At 37.3% G+C, this 20,971-nt stretch overlaps 1 protein-coding gene across 2 annotated transcripts in view; it reads right to left on the bottom strand.

Moving 5' to 3' along the window:
- Positions 1–19,930, bottom strand: part of Als2 (Amyotrophic lateral sclerosis 2) — a 29,347-nt gene extending 9,417 nt beyond the window's left edge. The window contains exons 1-5 of one of the 2 annotated variants that reach the window (XM_089651252.1): positions 19,870–19,930; positions 16,304–19,770; positions 15,597–15,811; positions 5,599–5,944; positions 503–738 (exon numbers count right to left, since the gene is read on the bottom strand). In XM_089651252.1, the coding sequence (XP_089507378.1) occupies positions 503–738; positions 5,599–5,944; positions 15,597–15,811; positions 16,304–19,756 (4,250 nt within the window). In that variant the 5' untranslated portion in view covers positions 19,757–19,770; positions 19,870–19,930. Of the gene's footprint in view, positions 1–502; positions 739–5,598; positions 5,945–15,596; positions 15,812–16,303; positions 19,786–19,869 lie in introns of both variants that reach the window. The other variant, XM_089651253.1, reaches the window with a different exon arrangement.
- Between the last annotated feature and the right edge of the window lie 1,041 nt (positions 19,931–20,971).

Genomic DNA, 20,971 nt, shown 5'->3' on the forward strand with positions numbered 1-20,971 from the left:
TTTGATGATCAAATGTCATATCTGATTTCTTTAAAAATTTCAATCGAAAATATTATTTGGTTTAGAAATTGTGTCAATTTTAAGAAAGCGATATATTTTTGCGCTAATCTCGAAAAACACCCCCTATAGGCTAGAGTCTATTGTTTGAAGCGCCCAACTACAATGTGTTAATACAATTATCAGAATTAGTAAGAAGAAACTTTAAACCTTCCACACATTTTAACAGTATTCATGGTGTGATGTCTGTGCGAATGTGTATGAGTGCAAGCGAGAGAGTATGCTTGCGAGATCTTATAAAAGGCGATGCATGTAAGTTGTGTGCCTATTTTGTTAAAAACAGCTCCCTAATAAATACCAGTACATAGATGACCTAAGAGTATTATTGCATACTACCCGAAAATGAAAACGACAATACTCCATACACTACACATGGTTTGCGAAAATACCCCATTTTATGGTTAACATGTGTGCTTGTAATCCGTAGTTTATGGGCTAAACTTACTTGCTCAAATCACCATCATCATTCCCGTCCCGCAGTATGATGTAGTTCTCGGGGGTGGGCAGTGCGGGGAACAGCAGCCGTATGGCCGAGTAGATCCTCCGGGAGAGACACTTGAGCTCGTCCACGGTGTGGGACAGCAGCAGCGGATGAACCCGGACGCCCCCGTACGAGGCGCTGAAGGCGGCCGCACACCCCGCCACCAGCTGCCCGATGGGGTGGGCGTTTATCTCGCAGGCCTAAATTCATTAAATCGTTCAAATCAATTAATTCACACAGCCTCACTAAAAAACGTGGTGTAAAATTAACACAATTGATAAACAACCATGTACATATGTAAAAACTTTACTAATAAACTAAATTGGTGTAAGACCACCATTCAGAATTGAAACGTTGCTCCAAATGGCTTTAGCCGTGTTTAGTGACTAGATCTGAATAGCCAGGTACTTCCCCACCTTCCTCTTTCCCTTCCCCACTTACCTTCTGCCTCACAACATCCCCCAATTGGGAATGCCATAGTCTCACTGGCTCCAGACGGGAGCAGTTGGGACTCTTGTGAGGTATTCACTATAAAAAAAAATAAATAAAAAAAATAAAAAAATTGACTAAACTGATATTTAACAGCTATAAAAAGGAATACATACACATTGTTTTTTATTTGGTACAATATTTTACATTTCTTGGTACGATTTAGTAATGTTGGCCTCACTGGATGGCTTACCCGTGCTGATGCCTCATTTATACAGCAGAAGAGGGTAGTTTATTTGTTTTATAAACTTGAAGCCTTGGAAATTTCTCATTGAATTTTGCAATATTTCCAAGGTATTTAAAATGTGTTATACAAGGTGTCCGGAAACTCGTAGTACAAGCGGGAAACTGGGGAATTTACATCACATTTGGAGTCGATTTTGTTGTATAACTTTTTTTGATTTGAGCTTTCGTTTTCGAGTAAATCGAGTCAGAAGTTGATTTTTTTTTTTGGTCAAATTCTTGTGAATTATTAGTGACAATCAAAGTACCTAACTAATTAAAACTATTTAAAAGAAAAACAAACAAAGAATTGAGGATTTAAAGCATTATTTTGAAATCGACCATCATTTAATTCTTTGTAATAATAAAATATTCGGTCGCTTCACGGTTAAAAACATTTCGACAGCTGTTAGGGGGCCGACAGACGCAGCTAATCGTCAAAATATGGCAAAATTATAGCTGTCTCTATTTGCTCGGTTCAAGAAACACGTGAAAGAGAGACGAACTATAGTTTCCATAAAATAACACGAAGCAGATCGCACATCAGTATCAAATTTCACATTCTTTCGACGAAAGTCAGTAGGGCTGTGTAAACAAATCGCACACTATTTATTTCTTATGACAAAGTTTCGATTTATTTTCATAACTTATTTTTGTATTAAATGTCAATCTTTGATCACTAATTTGAACCATTTCACAACCCGCACCGTGTGTTATGTTACTCAATCACATCGATTTTTTTTTTTTTTTTGCATTACGTAATTTTTTTTTTATGTGAATACCGCACAAGAGTCTGCTCCTGTCTGGAGACAGTAAGACTATGGCATCCCTAATTGAGGTATGTTGTGAGTCTGAAGGAAGTGGGGAGGGGAAAGAGATGGGGAGGAGGAAGGCGGGGAAGTACCTGGCTATTCAGATCTGGTCACCAAATACCGCTAAAGCCATTTCAAGCAACATTTCAATTCTGAATGGTGGTCTTACATGTGGGTTATACTGAGGGTATCTTCCACTCTGGAACGTGTCGCAAATATACTATTATTATTTTAATTAATTAATTGTGAAATTAGACAATTAATTTCAATAAAATTTATTTGCGCACGCCAGACTCGAACCACGACCTTCGGATTGGGAGTCAAGAGACTGTGCCCCTCGTCCACGCCGGCCGTCAATTCAAACTATTTGTATTGTTTCACTCACTTTATTTGACTCATTATGTCTTCCTCGGCTTTTTCATCCATTGCCTTCATGTAACCAGGTTTTTACTATTAAAAGACATTTATATGCAGTACCTATACCAGAATAATTACCACGCTATATCGTCAAGACTCTAGACTGGAATCAGATACATTTATTTATTTATTTATACGCCTAAAAAAGCTTTTTTCCCCTTCATTTTATAAAGCTTTTTTTCTATATCTGCTTACTGTAAAAATCTCAACTTATAACTTATAAATAAACAAATGTATTTTTGAACGGTGTTTTAAATTTCTATGTTGTGACAGCCCTTCATCGTGAATGACCACCCCTTGACTGACTAACAAATTCTGTACCCGAGAAGCATACGGATGCAAGTCCATAAAGATAAATGTTCAGGAGAGCCAAACTTTCGTCTTGTGAGATTGTACGACATTAGCTCATTCGCTGTCACTTTGGTATGTTGGTATTCCTGATACACTTGAATGTATAACGAACGGCTAGAAGATTTTGAAGATACTACGAAGTCTGGAAAATTAGGTAAGTACTAAATTATCAACTTTTGGAAATAAAATGATGTAAAAAAACATGTTTTTAATTTTGGTAATTATTTTTTAATACATTCACTTTTGTATCAAAAACCATGTCACACAAACCTAGCGTGGCCGTTAAACTACTTGAAAACTGGGATGTTTTTCTTGCCTTGACGCGAGCAGGCGGTATAAAGGGGGCACTTTCTTTTGTATCCTAAATCATGTCACACAAACTTAGCGTAGCCGCTCAACATCGCAGAAATATTTCACTTATAAAAATAAAATTTTAATGTAAAAAAAAAATTCAAGCTAATAAATTTTAATCAACGCACGCAATGCATGCTTGTTAGGTAAATACTAATTAGGCGGAATTTTAGTTTTTTTACATTAAAAAAACACCCGCGCGATTAGAGATTTTAATGTAAAAAAAAATCAAGCTATTAAATTTCAATCACAATGCACGCAATGCATTCTTATTAGGTAAATACTAATTAGGCGGAATTTTAGTTTTTTAACATTAAAAAAAAACGCCCGCGCGATTAGAGATTTTAATTAAAAAAAAATCAAGATATTAAATTTCAATCACAATGCACGCAATGCATTCTTATTAGGTAAATACTAATTAGGCGGAATTTTAGTTTTTTAACATTGAAAAAAAAACACCCGCGCGATTTTGTCTCTAGGCGTTCATTTCTTCATAAAGTAACAAGAATACCAACATAACAAAATGACATTTGAAAATAATGTTTGAAAATGGACAGTCTCGTTTCACAGAACGAAAACTAATTTTAAGTTTACGTAATCGAAATTTAGAATGAAATATTTTCCACTGCCCCCAGTGCCAATAGTTATTATTTTAATGTAATTAAGGTGTATCAAAAGATTTTTTAATAAAAAAGTGCATATTAACCATTGACAGCGACATCTAAAATTTACCTAATTTATTTCAAGTCTGCATCAAAAACTAATTTCTTCAAATTTTGGACTTGTACCCGTATTAATGATGGGCTAGTACATTAAAAATGGCTGATGTCCGGTGTCGGACCACCCACGCGACAAGATGTTCGCGACAAGATTTTATTTGTCAGGACTTCAGTTTGCTGATAACGATATTGTGTAGTGGTCGTATAATTTGAACGGCGTACAACACTTTTATGTGTCAACAAGCTATAATTAACCCTTTTTTTGTTTTCAGATTAATTAACAAACATTAAATCAAAGTGTGTGTTATTTTGATATGTTAAAAAAAGTGTGAGTTACTCGTTTGTTGAAAATTTTAATTATTATTGTGGTTTAAAATGGAATACAGTAACGCCGAATATTACGATATGCTCATGTGCTTAGGTCGAGCAAACGGAAACTCGACCAGAGCTGCCATCGAATACATGGAGAGATTATTGTGCGTTATTATTGTTTTGATAGTGATACTTTAAGATTGTTGGAAAGTTGTTGTGAGTGTTTGAAAAGAGTTGTACGTTTTTAATGTTTTGATTTTGAGACTTATCAAGCCTTCAACGAGGTAAAAATTAACTCTGACATGATTAAAATAGTGCGATAATCAATCATCAGACGGACCCAACTGTGCTTGGAAGTTAACGGTGAACATTTAAAATAATTTATTTGACGTTTGTGTTTTGAATTGGAGATCGGAACATCGCTACATATTGTAAGTACCTATGGTAATAATAATTTCTCTCCGTTGCGTCGGCGCGCGTCTCAGATCGAATGACGAAAAAATTTTAACCCTGAAATAGCCGAAAAATATTTTTTTTTGTTTTTTTTTTTTTTTGGTGAAAATGCTCAAATCAAAAAACTTTATGTTTATTTGGGTTCCCCATGTGGTTTTCTCCAGTTTCCCGCTTGTACTTGTACTACGAGTTTCCGGACACCGTGTATATGTATATCTTCTTTTTGAAGATGTCTTAAAAACAAAAACCATTTTAGAAAAAAGATAAAAACACCTTTTAGTTTTTGTATTTGAAATATACATTAATATATGTAAATTGTAATATTTTATTTTCAAACATGAAATAAATATATATAGAAGATATAAGAAGATAGGCCGATGGTAAACTTGAAATTTTAGAGCTCTCTAAATTGCTGTCAAAATGCACAATTTCGGTAGTGCTGTAAGACACTGTGCAGAAAAGTTCCACACTGAACTGAGCTACAGACCGTTACCTTACTATGATGAACATAATTTTCTGTGCAGGGTCTTGCAGCACTCAGTTTATGTCGATTGCTTACCGACCCATAGGATAAGGGGCTTAGAAGAAATTAATTTTGATTCGTCCAGTGAATTTCAAATGAACAAAGTTATACAACACACGTATATTACGTAGGCATTCAAAAATGTTTTTATTTGGATAGAAAAATGAATAGGTACCTACGTGACAAGTAAATTGTTGCACACATTCCAATAATTGCTGTTGTTCATACAAAGGGGCAAAACTACTATCGAAAACTTGACTAAATTGTGCAAAGCCCATCAAAAAGCCACCTGCAGGGCCTAGCAGAAAAAAGTTGGTTAAAGGGGTTTTTATATATAGTTACATATGATTGGTCCACCTGTGGGAGTGATTATAACTGAACCGGTTAAGCCAATAAGCCATATCAGCTTACCTTGGAGATGTATTGTCTGATTTCATTGTAAGATTCCATCGTCAATGACGTCTGACCATATTGCGGTATGATATCCAATTTTTCAGAGGAGGTCAATTTATTATCGCTTCTTTTTGGCATGTCCATCGATATGGAACTGGAGTGGACTATGATTTCGTCCTGAGCATTGGAAAGGATGACTGCAATGTTCCTCCAGCATTTCTCGTTCCAGGCGGTGTTGTTGATTTTGAGGCTCTGGTCGATCATCCCGGGAAGGAGGTTGTCGGGAAATCCTAGCTGCTCGAAACAGTGGCGGAATAATCCATTCCACTTCTGCTCGGGGAGCACACTCAGATAGCCAAAAGATCTGAAATATATAAATATTTTTAAATTTAACATAACCCCAGATAACTGAGCCTTCTTCCCATTCTTAATTCTGCACATTTCTTACAACTATTGGTGATTTCCACTCCCTAACACCACGCGGAAACATGTAATTTTTTTGACGTTGGAAAGAGAAATAATAATTCTTTCCAGTTTGCCTCAATACTGGATGCAATTAATAAAATAGCCAAAATTAATAATTCATATTTAGCGTCGCTATCGTAACAATCGGCTAAACTTTAAAAATTATTTTTTATTGTATGAACGAGATAAAAGTGAAGTTACAGTTTTCTTACAAATTCCCCAAACAAGACGAATGTGTTTTCGAAATATCGAGTTCTCTCAGAGCAAAGAATTAAATAAAAATGTGGTAAGCATTTTTGACAATATTTTTCACGTTTGATATTAAAATTTTATTATTTAGAAACAATAATGTTTATTTTAAATGCATTCACCGGAAAGATAATTTTATCTAGTTTCTAAAACAGTATTTTTTTTAAGGTAAAATTAAAAAATAAGATGTATATAGCGCATTTGAAGTACACAGAAAACATTGCAAACTGAACAAAAGTGTTGAAAAGTACTGAAGGGTTAAAAATGGCTCCATTTCGTAGTGTTGAATGGTGTGGGATCATTTTCTGGACAAAGTTGAATATCGCACTAAATATATTTATGCAAAATAAGACTTTCTTTTAGGGCTTCAGTCGGACACTGCAACGCTGTCCGAAACGTCGGCTAAAGAAGGAGTTAGCGCAACACGGCATAACACCCCAAAAACAAACAACAATTTGTATAATGTCTGCTTTACCGAAAGTTTTTGAGAAATTAGTCCTAGATATCATTGTAAAACCTATAAGCTATATAGCTGACAAACTACATAAGTAGTTTAGCGGGTTTAAATGTGAATAAATAAAAAAAAATAAAAAAATCAACTACATTATTGTTCCTAACCAACATGGCTTCATCACAGGTCGCTCTACCTTAAGTAATTTAATGATTTATGAAAATTACATATCTGAATCTCTGGATCTCAAACAACAAGTGGACAGTATATACACTGACTTTAGTAAAGCTTTTGATAAGGTTCGACATCACATACTTATTTATAAACTTCGATTGTTGGGCATCAAAGGTAAATTATTGAGTTGGATTGTTAGTTATCTTAGCCATAGGGTGCTTAGTGTAAAGAGTAATTCTGTACAATCTTATATATTCGAGGCCACAAGTGGGGTTCCTCAAGAGTCCCACCTCGGCCCAATATTTTTCTTATTATTTATCAATGACATTGTTGACCAATTTAATGATGTAGAAGTTCTGCTATTTGCTGAAGACTTAAAAATATATAAAAGAATACGAAATGTATACGATTGTCAAATTTTACAGAGTAATTTAGAACAACTTCATCAATGGTGTGAACAAAATGCATTATTTTTGAACATTCAGAAATGTCAAGTAATACGATTTTCCAAAACTCGTTTTAATATATTACATGAATATACATTAAATAATATTAAATTAATACCAGTATCACATATTCGTGACTTGGGTGTAATATTCGATGAAAACTTGTCATTCATTGAACACATAAACTATAACTAATAAGGCTTTAAAGATGCTTGGCTTCCTTTGCAGAACTTTAACTGATTTTAAGTCCATAGATTGTATGAGAACCCTCCATATTTCATTACAGTAAAACTCGCTTAAGAAGTTCCCACTTAAGAAGTTTTCACGCTTAAGAAGTTTTGATTTTTGGTCCCTTGAAAATTCCATACAAAAAACACGATTTTTTCCCACATAAGAAGTTTTAGAGCTAAAACTGCTTCCCGCTTAAGAGGTTTTAGAAATCCGGCGGTAAAATCAACACAAACGAAATATTGTGTCGCAAAATATCTAAAATGAACCTTTTTCCAAGTCATAAATTGAAAGACGTTGACTGAAACCCATACCTAGTACCTGAGACCATAAAACCCTTGGTCGGCCGCCGGGCCGTAAGCCGTAACCTGCCGTAACCAATAAATAAACCAAATACCCCGTCTCCTAATCCCCTAACTAGGTAAAATAGCAATGGAACGAATAAAAAATGCGGAATTATGTAACAAATATGCAAGCGTCTTTAAGGCCGAAATAACATGAAAGATTATATTAAACTCAACCTTACGTGGGCTAGATCTACATTTGCATACATTTGACGCCTCCTTCAATAATCTTCCCTTTGATAATGAACATAGAGATGTTTCGTAATATTATTGTATAAAATTTTTATTCCATCGAATTTGTAAAACATGAAAAACTTTTGATAATCTATCGGATCACGGTTAATACGGAATATTTCACCTTTAAATACATAACAACATGATTATATGGCGGGGGAGATGGTAAAATATGCATTATAATTACGTTTTTTTCATTCAAACATCAAAAATTGCCGTGCATCATGTTTCATCTGACATTTGTCGTAAATTAAGTTTGAAGGTTAGGAAATACATATGCATAAATTTAAAATGTAGATTGAAACGCATGATAACTAGAAGATGTATATATATATTTTTTTTTTGACCGCTTGGATCATATGAGCTTGTTTTCACGACAATTTAACGTAGGTAGACATAGGAATGACGTATGCCCCGGACTGGAGTTATTAAATGGCTAAAATTGAATCCCACTTAAGAAGTTTTCCCACTTAAGAAGTTTTTTTTCCCCGGTCCCTAGGAAAACTTCTTAAGAGAGTTTCACTGTAGTCAGAAGTCAATTGGAGTATAATTCACCTATTTAGTCCCCTTTATATAAAGTTCACTCCAATAATATAGAAAGAGTTCAGCACAAATTTCTTAAGTACGTAAATTTTAAGCTCGGAATTCCTATTGATTACATTAATTATGTCAGTTTAATGAATCAATTGCATCTAATAACACTGTCTGGTTGTGTTACACAGAGTCATTAACAACTTAATTGATAGTCCTGCCATCCTTGCCACTATGAAACTACATGTGCCGACTAGGAATACAAGACAAAATATAACATTCTTCTGTAATACATACTCGACCAACTATCAGACACACTCACTGACCAATAGGATGCATGATCTGGGCAACAAGTATGGGGGTGCTATTGATTTATTTATTGACTCCATATATAGAATTAAGCATAATCTACACCAACACTTTGTTGAATCCTACAAATTAGAGTAGCGTTGGTAAATTAGTTTTAATGATTTGTCTTACATGTAGTGTTGTTGTAATTTCTTTTTTACTTTATGTTATTTTTTTTTCCTTCCTTAAAATGGATTACATCTATTTACTGTCAATATCTCCTGTATAATACATATTCTCTTATTGTACTGCATCATGTATGTAATGATCTGTCCTTTCTACTTCAAACTTTTCCATAAGGCTTTGGTTATATATATATCCGGGGTAGGAAGGTCCTCCCTGCCGTCTTTTCTTTATTACACACCCCTTCAAGTGTGTACATCCTAGTTTGTCTACGTGACGTACGACCTTGAACGTACTCATTTCACGTGACGGTTCAGTATAAAAAGGCTTCACCGAACGTTGTGTTGGGTTTTTGTTTCTCGGTTTAGAAACCTAGTTATTTATGTTTTGTGTGGTATCCCTTGGTTCTTTTGAGATAGAGTGAGTTGAATCCATTACCGCTGTTTTTCAAAACCATTTTATAAACCTTATCTTCTAAGTCGCCTGCTCACCCCCCCCTAGCTACTCGATTCTACCTATCGTAGGGTAATGTGAATATAATAAAGTGTTAGATTTTATATATGTGATATACATACGATAAATTCATGGTGTTAGTTGTCGGCGCCATCCATGTATATATTTTGTGAGGGGAAGGAGAGGAAAGGAAATGAATTTTTTTCAAGTTAAGACTGGCTCCTCCGCTTACCAAACAAAACTGATGGATGATAATTCGAACAAGGCAATCGATATCTGCGTGTCTGGATATCACAACCGGCCGGGTCTCCCCTTGTTCCAAATCGGCAACCTTCACGCCAGAATAAAGAAAACCAGGTCTCTTCACCAATTTCAGAATTGCCCCAATCTCAAACACCTCCAGGATAAACTACTTTACTGAGTGTAGAAGGGGAAAACCATAACATCCCTTTATCACGAATCTAGTCGCGAAAATGTGACACGCAAGGTCCTAAGTTACGTGCCACCTCCAGAAAACGTTGTAACTCCCACGCCGTCGGGGATTTACATCCCTTTCTAGGTCAATACACATATAACACACGACGATCTTGTCGACATTCTGCCTGCTTATTAACGATAGGTTGTGTGCCTACCCATTCAGCCAATTATCATGTGAGATATATGTAAGGTCTACTCGATATGCCAAATTTGGGATGAGGACTGTCTGTATTTTAATATTTGGTTCCAGTATTTATTTTATGAGGTTACTAGCATCCTCGTGTATTAGGTATGGGTAACTTCTACTGAATACCTATCCTCTCAGGTAAGGTATAAACGGATAATTGGTTTGATTTTTTGCATTTAATTTAAAGAGGCCGCCTACCTCTCGAAAGATACCTGTTGAGAAAAGTTGTTCGGTTGGTAGTTTTATTTCGGAGATTACCATCTCCCTCTTTCGACTTTAGATTTGTTTTTGTGCATCCCAATTCGTAACTTAGGAAGTCAAACAATAGATGAAAGGTATTAAATTAGAAGGTCAAATAACAGAAGAAAAGTTTTCATTTTGTTCCGTCTGGTTGTATCCGATCGCTTTCAATTTGGGACGGCATACGCTAGCAAAACTTCCCCTTTGACTGACTGTACTCCGCGCCTCTCGGCCTATATATGAAAAGGTCGTTGACTCGTCTCTCGCTCACAGCTGATTGACAATGCGTCTAGCGTATCCCTACTTATGGGAAGATTATTTGGGTTGCAGGCGTTGCAAACTCGGTTCCTGTACCTCGGTTGTATCCTATTATTATTAAAAGGGTCCTCTGAAATTTAATAAATAATATAAAAAAACTCACCCTGTTAGTCACCTCCAAATCCTCGTGTGAAACTTACCTGGTTACACTATATAGCTAAATCACTTTAATTTTCGACCTCCTCCCTACGCTTATAAAAGGGTAATTAAATATTCCTGTAAATAAAATTGTACCTCCCTAATCTGTTAGGATTCGAACCCACAGTTAATAATCTATTTGATTCTCTGGTTTTCGGTCTCCGTGGATAGAATGCCATCTCGCCAAATCAATAACTTAGCCCGATTAAACACTTCCTGCCTTTAAGTACATTCACTCTATTTTAAAACGCAATCAATGTTTTTATTATTTTCATGTTTTTAAGACAAGCAATCTAGTTCGAACTGTATACGAAATCACGTTTAAATCAACACAACTTTATAACACAATCGCGATTGCACAACACCTGGCGCCCCTGAGGTGGGTTTTTACAAAACGGCGCTCTACAAATTATCCAATTATTATTATTGTCATTATTATTAATTGTTTTCCCACTGAGTCGAATCACTTTCACTTCACACAAACACCGGATCAATAATCTTTCACTTTAATTCAATATTCCGCAATATTCTCTAATACCATTTGAATTCAATAATTAACTGCAATTTCAAACAACACTTCTGATTTGTATCCCTTTCTCGGGGCTGTCAATCCACCCAAGTTCAAACCTCGACTGTCCTCCGGTCTCTCCTTTCCCGTGGGAATCTGTTTACTCAAGGCCTGTCTGTCAATAAATCTTCCGTCGTTGTTTAAACAAAAAATTTTTTAGAGCACGTTATTTTATTATTTATCGTTTATTTTTGTGGATGTCCAAAACATCACAGCCTCCCTTTAGTTCTAAGCCCAACGGGTAATCTCGCTTCCTCGTGTTAGTCGATGGGATTAGAAATAACTATAAGTAGGTAATTTACGTTTCTCGAATACCTCTGTATTTATTTTTTATTTTTATTTTAAATTTTATTTTAATTCTTCCAAAATGTTGAGCGCCCCTGTTCTTCGTTTCTAACCTAGCATCTGTTTATTTTTTTGGTTCCCGTGATTATCGGCTTGTTCTACTGGTGAGTTTTTTTCCGCCCTCAGCTTTTTCAAGTGTTTTGTGTCTCTATGGGTAGAAATTCAATATGTCATGTCACACTTGTTTATTTTTAAACTCTGAGTTATTTGTTTAAACAGTGTTGTTTCACCTCAATACGTTATTTGTATTATGTTCGAGTGTTATTTATTTTCATGTTGATTTGTTTTTATTTTGTGTCCTCGGCGGTGATCCGATGGTTTTGTCTGTCTTTTATTATTTATGTCTTAAACATTCTCTGCCTTTTAGATCTGGAATAAACAATAATTGTTTACATTTATTCAAATATCAACGGTATAAAATATGCCATATACTTCACGATATCTGAATGCAATGTTTATTTTAGATTTGTCCCAGCTATCTTATTCTTGTGTTATAATTAATCCGATTTCGATGTTTGTTTATCCTTTGGCTTCGTTGTTTATGAACATTTTAGATGTTTTTTGTCGTCACAATGAATTCAATGTTTTCCGGGTCTGTCTGTTTATTCTATTTTGCCTTTGAAGTACGATGTCTCTGTTATCATTTTTGACGATAGGTACCATTTCTTTTGCTGTTAATGTGAATTAATAAGGTTTATGAAATCCATTTTTTTTTTTTTCAACAACAGTAATGAATTCAAACCAGCTTGTATATCTATCTCTCCTGGTTTGCGGCATCAGATGTAATGATCTGTCCTTTCTACTTCAAACTTTTCCATAAGGCTTTGGTTATATATATATCCGGGGTAGGAAGGTCCTCCCTGCCGTCTTTTCTTTATTACACACCCCTTCAAGTGTGTACATCCTAGTTTGTCTACGTGACGTACGACCTTGAACGTACTCATTTCACGTGACGGTTCAGTATAAAAAGGCTTCACCGAACGTTGTGTTGGGTTTTTGTTTCTCGGTTTAGAAACCTAGTTATTTATGTTTTGTGTGGTATCCCTTGGTTCTTTTGAGATAGAGTGAGTTGAATCCATTACCGCTGTTTTTCAAAACCATTTTATAAACCTTATCTTCTAAGTCGCCTGCTCACCCCCCCCTAGCTACTCGATTCTACCTATCGTAGGGTAATGTGAATATAATAAAGTGTTAGATTTTATATATGTGATATACATACGATAAATTCATGGTGTTAGTTGTCGGCGCCATCCATGTATATATTTTGTGAGGGGAAGGAGAGGAAAGGAAATGAATTTTTTTTCAAGTTAAGACTGGCTCCTCCGCTTACCAAACAAAACTGATGGATGATAATTCGAACAAGGCAATCGATATCTGCGTGTCTGGATATCACAACCGGCCGGGTCTCCCCTTGTTCCAAATCGGCAACCTTCACGCCAGAATAAAGAAAACCAGGTCTCTTCACCAATTTCAGAATTGCCCCAATCTCAAACACCTCCAGGATAAACTACTTTACTGAGTGTAGAAGGGGAAAACCATAACATCCCTTTATCACGAATCTAGTCGCGAAAATGTGACACGCAAGGTCCTAAGTTACGTGCCACCTCCAGAAAACGTTGTAACTCCCACGCCGTCGGGGATTTACATCCCTTTCTAGGTCAATACACATATAACACACGACGATCTTGTCGACATTCTGCCTGCTTATTAACGATAGGTTGTGTGCCTACCCATTCAGCCAATTATCATGTGAGATATATGTAAGGTCTACTCGATATGCCAAATTTGGGATGAGGACTGTCTGTATTTTAATATTTGGTTCCAGTATTTATTTTATGAGGTTACTAGCATCCTCGTGTATTAGGTATGGGTAACTTCTACTGAATACCTATCCTCTCAGGTAAGGTATAAACGGATAATTGGTTTGATTTTTTGCATTTAATTTAAAGAGGCCGCCTACCTCTCGAAAGATACCTGTTGAGAAAAGTTGTTCGGTTGGTAGTTTTATTTCGGAGATTACCATCTCCCTCTTTCGACTTTAGATTTGTTTTTGTGCATCCCAATTCGTAACTTAGGAAGTCAAACAATAGATGAAAGGTATTAAATTAGAAGGTCAAATAACAGAAGAAAAGTTTTCATTTTGTTCCGTCTGGTTGTATCCGATCGCTTTCAATTTGGGACGGCATACGCTAGCAAAACTTCCCCTTTGACTGACTGTACTCCGCGCCTCTCGGCCTATATATGAAAAGGTCGTTGACTCGTCTCTCGCTCACAGCTGATTGACAATGCGTCTAGCGTATCCCTACTTATGGGAAGATTATTTGGGTTGCAGGCGTTGCAAACTCGGTTCCTGTACCTCGGTTGTATCCTATTATTATTAAAAGGGTCCTCTGAAATTTAATAAATAATATAAAAAAACTCACCCTGTTAGTCACCTCCAAATCCTCGTGTGAAACTTACCTGGTTACACTATATAGCTAAATCACTTTAATTTTCGACCTCCTCCCTACGCTTATAAAAGGGTAATTAAATATTCCTGTAAATAAAATTGTACCTCCCTAATCTGTTAGGATTCGAACCCACAGTTAATAATCTATTTGATTCTCTGGTTTTCGGTCTCCGTGGATAGAATGCCATCTCGCCAAATCAATAACTTAGCCCGATTAAACACTTCCTGCCTTTAAGTACATTCACTCTATTTTAAAACGCAATCAATGTTTTTATTATTTTCATGTTTTTAAGACAAGCAATCTAGTTCGAACTGTATACGAAATCACGTTTAAATCAACACAACTTTATAACACAATCGCGATTGCACAACACCTGGCGCCCCTGAGGTGGGTTTTTACAAAACGGCGCTCTACAAATTATCCAATTATTATTATTGTCATTATTATTAATTGTTTTCCCACTGAGTCGAATCACTTTCACTTCACACAAACACCGGATCAATAATCTTTCACTTTAATTCAATATTCCGCAATATTCTCTAATACCATTTGAATTCAATAATTAACTGCAATTTCAAACAACACTTCTGATTTGTATCCCTTTCTCGGGGCTGTCAATCCACCCAAGTTCAAACCTCGACTGTCCTCCGGTCTCTCCTTTCCCGTGGGAATCTGTTTACTCAAGGCCTGTCTGTCAATAAATCTTCCGTCGTTGTTTAAACAAAAAATTTTTTAGAGCACGTTATTTTATTATTTATCGTTTATTTTTGTGGATGTCCAAAACATCACATGTATCACTTCTATGTAAAAGCCTTTTTAGGCGTATATATATATAAATAAATAAATAAATAAATAAAATAAACTTGTCCCTTTCGCTCCCGTAGGACATAGTACCCGTGGCAAGAAAGCGTCGGCACTCCCAATCCAATGCTCAGAAATCTGTTAGAGTGGGAGAACCGATGCTCCCTTGCCACGTTTCCTACGTCCTATGGGGCGAAAGGGACAAGTATGTTTGTAGGGCCCGTGTAACACGTAAAACAGCCACCATCTTAAAATGGAACATACAAAAAAAATTACAGGCAGACGAAATACAAAACGGTCGAGTTAAAACAGGATTTCACTACGCTCAGTAAATAATATAGGTAATCCATTTTAATTTTAAGAGATTTAGGTGCTCGAAACCTTTCTGAACTATCAATATGAGTTTGTTCATTGAGTTGTTTATAAATATAAAAATAAGTACAAACTTTGGCTTGGTGTTAGGTTCTGGCACTGGGTTCGATATGTTCATGTGTAGTGTTCCCGTATTTATTTTGACTCCGTCTGTCCAGGCCCCATTGAAAGTTCCATCGATGCAGTCCCCACTTGAGAAGGTGAGCTTTCCTTTGCCGTTGAACACTCCTGCAGATCTAAATTCCCCCTCGTAGTGAGTGCCATCTTCAAATATCATTACTCCATGACCCTAAAAAACAATAATTTAAGACTTTCGTTTAGCCTCCATAGGGTAGTGAATTTGCATTGACTTGAGTTGAAGGGTATGATTCCCACACAGTTCTAAAACAAAATTAAGTTGGATTTTCTGTTTAATATATTTATGGTCTCAGGCCAGGTCTCAGAGTTATGTTGCTGACAAAAAGTATGAGTCTCAGTGTTATGTTGCTGTAAGGAAGAGTGTCATTTTTCAGATTTATTTTTTATACAAATCTACAATTTCATTCTGAGATTGAGGAAATTTTGCACACTTGACCTTTAAAACAAGAGGAAAGTAATGGTACATGAGATTTAGAAAAACCACCACCATCCCCTTTTCCCACTTCTTGATGAAATTTTGCACACCATAAATTTCCTCTTATTTTGAACGTCAATCAAAATAAGAGGAAATTTACTTTGACGGGAACTTGCAAGTTGATAAATAAATTTTCATTTTATGGGGAAAATACTGAAATTAACTAACCGTCAACGTATCATTTAAGAAAACTCCCTCGTAATATATTCCATCCAATGTGACTATTAATCCCCCACCATTCTTCTTATTGTCGCTCCAAGTGCCCAAATACTTTTCTCCTTTGCCGATGTCATCCATCACTCCGTAGCCTTGGCGCACCCCCTGCACCCACTCCCCCATGTAGATGGTGGCTGTGGAGGTGGTAAAGTCCCCTTGCTTGCGCACCCCGTGGCCATGAGCCAATCCATCCTTAAAGTAACCTTCGTAGATGTCTCCAGAAGTGTATTTCATGATGCCAAATCCATTTTGAAGATTTTCTTTCCATTGGCCTTCATACACACCTACGTTGGGGATGTCCATCCTTCCCTGTCCGTGTATCTGATTATTGTGAAATTGTCCCAAATATATTTTACCATCTTGCCATTCCATTTTGCCAGTACCGTGCAGCTTTCCATTCAACCATCTTCCTGAATATTTAGCATCTTTGTATAGTTGGTTTTTATTGGTGTACGTATAAATAGCTGTCCTTACTAAAGGTGCATTTACGCTGCTGCTCTTATTCAGACTAGTTTTGATTGCAGTTTGGAAGCCCAGCAGCCATCTGAATTTTTCTTGCGATGTAGCGGCGTAAACCGTGAAAGATTCTTCTGGAGTGATTACACGAATTGCATTTTGTAATGAATCTGTATCATTGACAGGTTCCACCCAGAGGGTTATCAAGTTGTGCGCATTCTGGGTGCTTCCATTGATGTGTATAAACACATCACTCAGCAAAATAAACCAATGAGAACTAAATCTTCCGGAGTGAAGAAGAGAGAGAGCGTCTGTTTTAGATTCTCGCACTAATCTCCGTTCGGGTGACCTATACACTTCGAGGGTTTTCCCCGTTCCTTCCCAAAACTGTTTAGTAGCGTTGGCTTCGTTCCTTTTTCGTTCCTGCGTGTGAATAAAACTGTCCCACTTTGAAAGGACATCTACTAACTTTTGCTCAATGCCCACCTTGACATCAGCAGAAGGGGTGCCCGAATTATATTTCTTGAAGAGTGATTGTATCATGCATTTATATGTATTCAGTCGACTCAGTGGGTGCATAATAGCATAAAATATAATACCTTCAGATATCGTTTTATTACTCTTTTGCTTGCTGGATGGAAGTTTATCATTGAATAAATTATTTAACGGCACCGGTACATCTAGGTACGAGCTCATTACGTGAAAACCATTTATGACAATTATATTACAAACTGCATTCAAATATTTCTCATATAATGAAATATGTTCTTCGCAATTTTGAATCAAAGCAATCTCGGTAGCTCTTTTATGACCTTCGGTGTATTTCCAGAAGGAAAGAACATTTACTGCTGTAAAATACATAATGTCGGCGTATATACAGCACAAGGATTCAAATACTGTGGAATTAGAAGCTATGGATGCCGTCACCTTCAAAAGCGGCCTGATTAAAGATTGATGAACAAGAGTCATCTCTTCTAAAAACTGTTGTTCTATTGCCAAGTCCTGGAGAGCCGGTGGTTCTTGATTACGATATGGTTGCAAGTGATATGCGCTCAATACTCCGGATGATAAAATATGACACTTGAAATTGAGATCAGCCGAGAGTGTGGTGTAAAAATCTTTATGTTTTTTTAGAGGACGATAACTTTTAGGCAGTTTCTTCTGAAGATCTGGATCGATCATAAGTGTATCCTTGTCCTTAATGCTTCCTTTAAGGTTTTTGGCTTCATGCGTAAACGCGGAATTATACTTTCCAATGAAGAATATATTTTCATCCAGGGTATAAACCATGGTATGGTAATCCCCACAAGCTACATCTCGCGCTCTATCTGTATTAGAATTGGCGGAGAAGTGTTGGGGGCTACTTTTGCCACTATCCGAATCGGTACTGACTTGACGCCATTCGTTGTGTCCCCAGCAAAAGACTCGTCCATCCAAAGTGATTGCGGCGCAATGTGACTTTCCACAAGATATTTTATGAATACCGAGATTGGCCAGCCGGGGAATGGTAATTGGTTGAGATCTTTTGACGGTGTCGCCTGTCCCGAGTTGACCACTATTTGCGTCGCCCCACACCCAAATTTCTGAATTCAACAAATTTTGGCCAATCTTGACAAGCATCTTAGCTCGGTCGTATATTAAATTTTGCGAATGCTCCTTATCACTCACTGTGCTAGAGGACATTTGAATTTCGTCCATTTTGTAATTAGAAGATAGTGAATACATTAACGGATTCAGCTCTTCCGCAATGAGAGTTTCGTAAGCTTCGAGAGCGTCATTTGTTTCACTGCTTCCACTCATGTGACGTGAAAGAGTGGCGACTTTATCTCCAACAGTTTTCACACCTTCCACCACCAGGTTGGTGAGATTGGAGACATTTTCTTTAATAATCCTTGTGGGTCTTTCAGTGCACTCTACAAGATAATCCTCTCCCGCAGACACCCAGGACAGCTGTTTGGTTAGAAATTGTTTCGCTGCTTCAGTATTTATAAAAATCAAATTAGGTTTATCTTCGACACTAACTTCTCTACTCAAAGTCGAAGCATTTTCTTCATTAACTGTTTCTAGATAAGTTTTCGTTTTTTCTTCACTGGTAAGTTCTTTAGTTGGTGTCGAACTATTCTTAGTATTCTCATCGATGTGTATTTTTTCTGAGTCTTCTGTGGATGGACTGGTGTCTTCAGTGGGTGTGTGGGGCCCGTGCAGGTCTGTGTGTGTGTGCGCTGCGGAGGTGCTGCTGGTGTCCTCGCTGGACTTGTACACCGCGGCCCCCAGGGGACAAGTGTCCACCAGAGACACCTGCGAGGGAGTTGACATCCTTGTATCAGTTTGGCACTCCATGCAAGAAGAGGTAAACACATCCTCATCATTTTCACTGTCAGTTTCATCTTCACATATTTTTTTACGAACTATAACCATTCCAAATTTTTCACCAACTGCAGCCTGGTAAACAGTGCGTCCTTCGAAGAATAACACCTTCTTTGGATCGACTGAATCGATTGCAAGCTGGGGCATGAAGCCAGATGCCCACAGCTGTCCACATTTACTTATGAACAGAATACCAAATTCTCCGGCAGCAATAGATTTTATTTTCACCCGATGACTCGGTGTTTTGTGTCCATGATGACAATTTCTGGCATCTTCTTTTATTATAACTTCTTCTTTCAATTCCCATGATTTCGGTTCGCATTTATAAACTTGTCCATATATGTCGACGTAAAACAACTGCCTGTTATAAGATGCTATATCAGTGGCGATTAAATCTGGTATTTTTTGGAAGTGCAATACATTTGATGAATTCTCAAGGTTGGAGTGATATACACTTCGATCGTCGCATAAAACGACAATTTCATTTCCAAATACACAAAATTTTGTTGCTCCTGTACGATTTATCCATTCATTTTCAATAGATAAGCATTCCAAGCCCCTCCAAAAATAAAGGTGGCCCATTATATTTTAATTATCTGTAAACAAAAATACTAATTAGCGCGTTTCTATAATCTTACTGCGTATGTTTGGACTATAAACATAAAAATATGTATTTAATTGAGGTCTATAAATACCTGTGGTATTTGTGCATAATTTAAGACATTGTAAATTCAACAAGGGATGTAATTGCACTATTTTGAAGATGTCAAAAAAACCACAGACAAATAATGACGTAGACAGGGAATCACGATTGTGTCAAATATGAAATATATATCTATGGACAAAATATAAAATGATCCACTCAAATTTCGAATTTCTATAAGTAATGCATATAAAAATGGGAATTGATTGCTTTTGAAATCGATCCCACCGTGTTACGACTCTACTTAAGGGAAGTTAATAATTAATATTATTCATGTAAAAGAAAAGGAGGAACGAGTACAAAAAAAAGAAGTTACTTAAGTTCGAACACGATTAAAATTTATTTAAAAAAATGTATAAAGAAGGGTTAGTCTTAATCTAGCTTAATTATATTTCTTATCTTGAACCGCGGATCTCCACGTTCGCACTTATCACCGACATCACACAAGCGACAACTTGGGTTGGATCCGAAGGGCGGAATTGGTTCAGCCTGGGCCAAGGCTCCGAAGGGCGGAGTCGGCAGGCAGCGACTCCTGAGAGGACAGCTTCCTGGTAGGAAGATCCTCGGCGCCGCTCCAAGGGGGAGAGCAGGAAGTTTCTCGGCGGAGGCGAGACGGTAACTTCTGCTAGGGCAGCTCCCTGGTCGGAAGAGCCTCGGTGCCGCTCCAAAGGGGGAGAGCAGGAAGTTTCTCGGCGGAGGCGAGACGGTAACTTCTGCTAGGGCAGTTCCCTGGTCGGCAGCTGCCTCGGCGCCGCTCCAAGGGGGAGAGCAGGATGATGACTCCCAAGATGATGACTGTCGAGTGCGGAAATGTGAACTGTCGAGAACTAGTCGAGATCGTGACCGCCGAGAGGGCAGCCTCCTGGGCGGAGGCGCCTCGGCGGCCGCCCCAAGGGGGGGCGAGATGATGACTCTCTGACTGGGTACTCTTGACTGTTTTTTGATTGTGGAATGTGTTGAGCTGCGCAATCCGGCGACCGTAGCGCACCTGTCGTGGGGTGCTGGAACTAAAGTGGTTCCGCTTTACACCACTTCGGTACGCTGTTTGAGTCCGTGGCGCTGGCATCGACATTCTCACCGTAGTCGTTATTATT

This window comes from Hesperophylax consimilis, chromosome 4 (genome assembly GCF_061612785.1).
Source record: "Hesperophylax consimilis isolate HC1 chromosome 4, BYU_Hcon_1.0, whole genome shotgun sequence".
In the NCBI taxonomy this organism is placed as follows: Eukaryota; Metazoa; Arthropoda; class Insecta; order Trichoptera; family Limnephilidae; genus Hesperophylax; species Hesperophylax consimilis.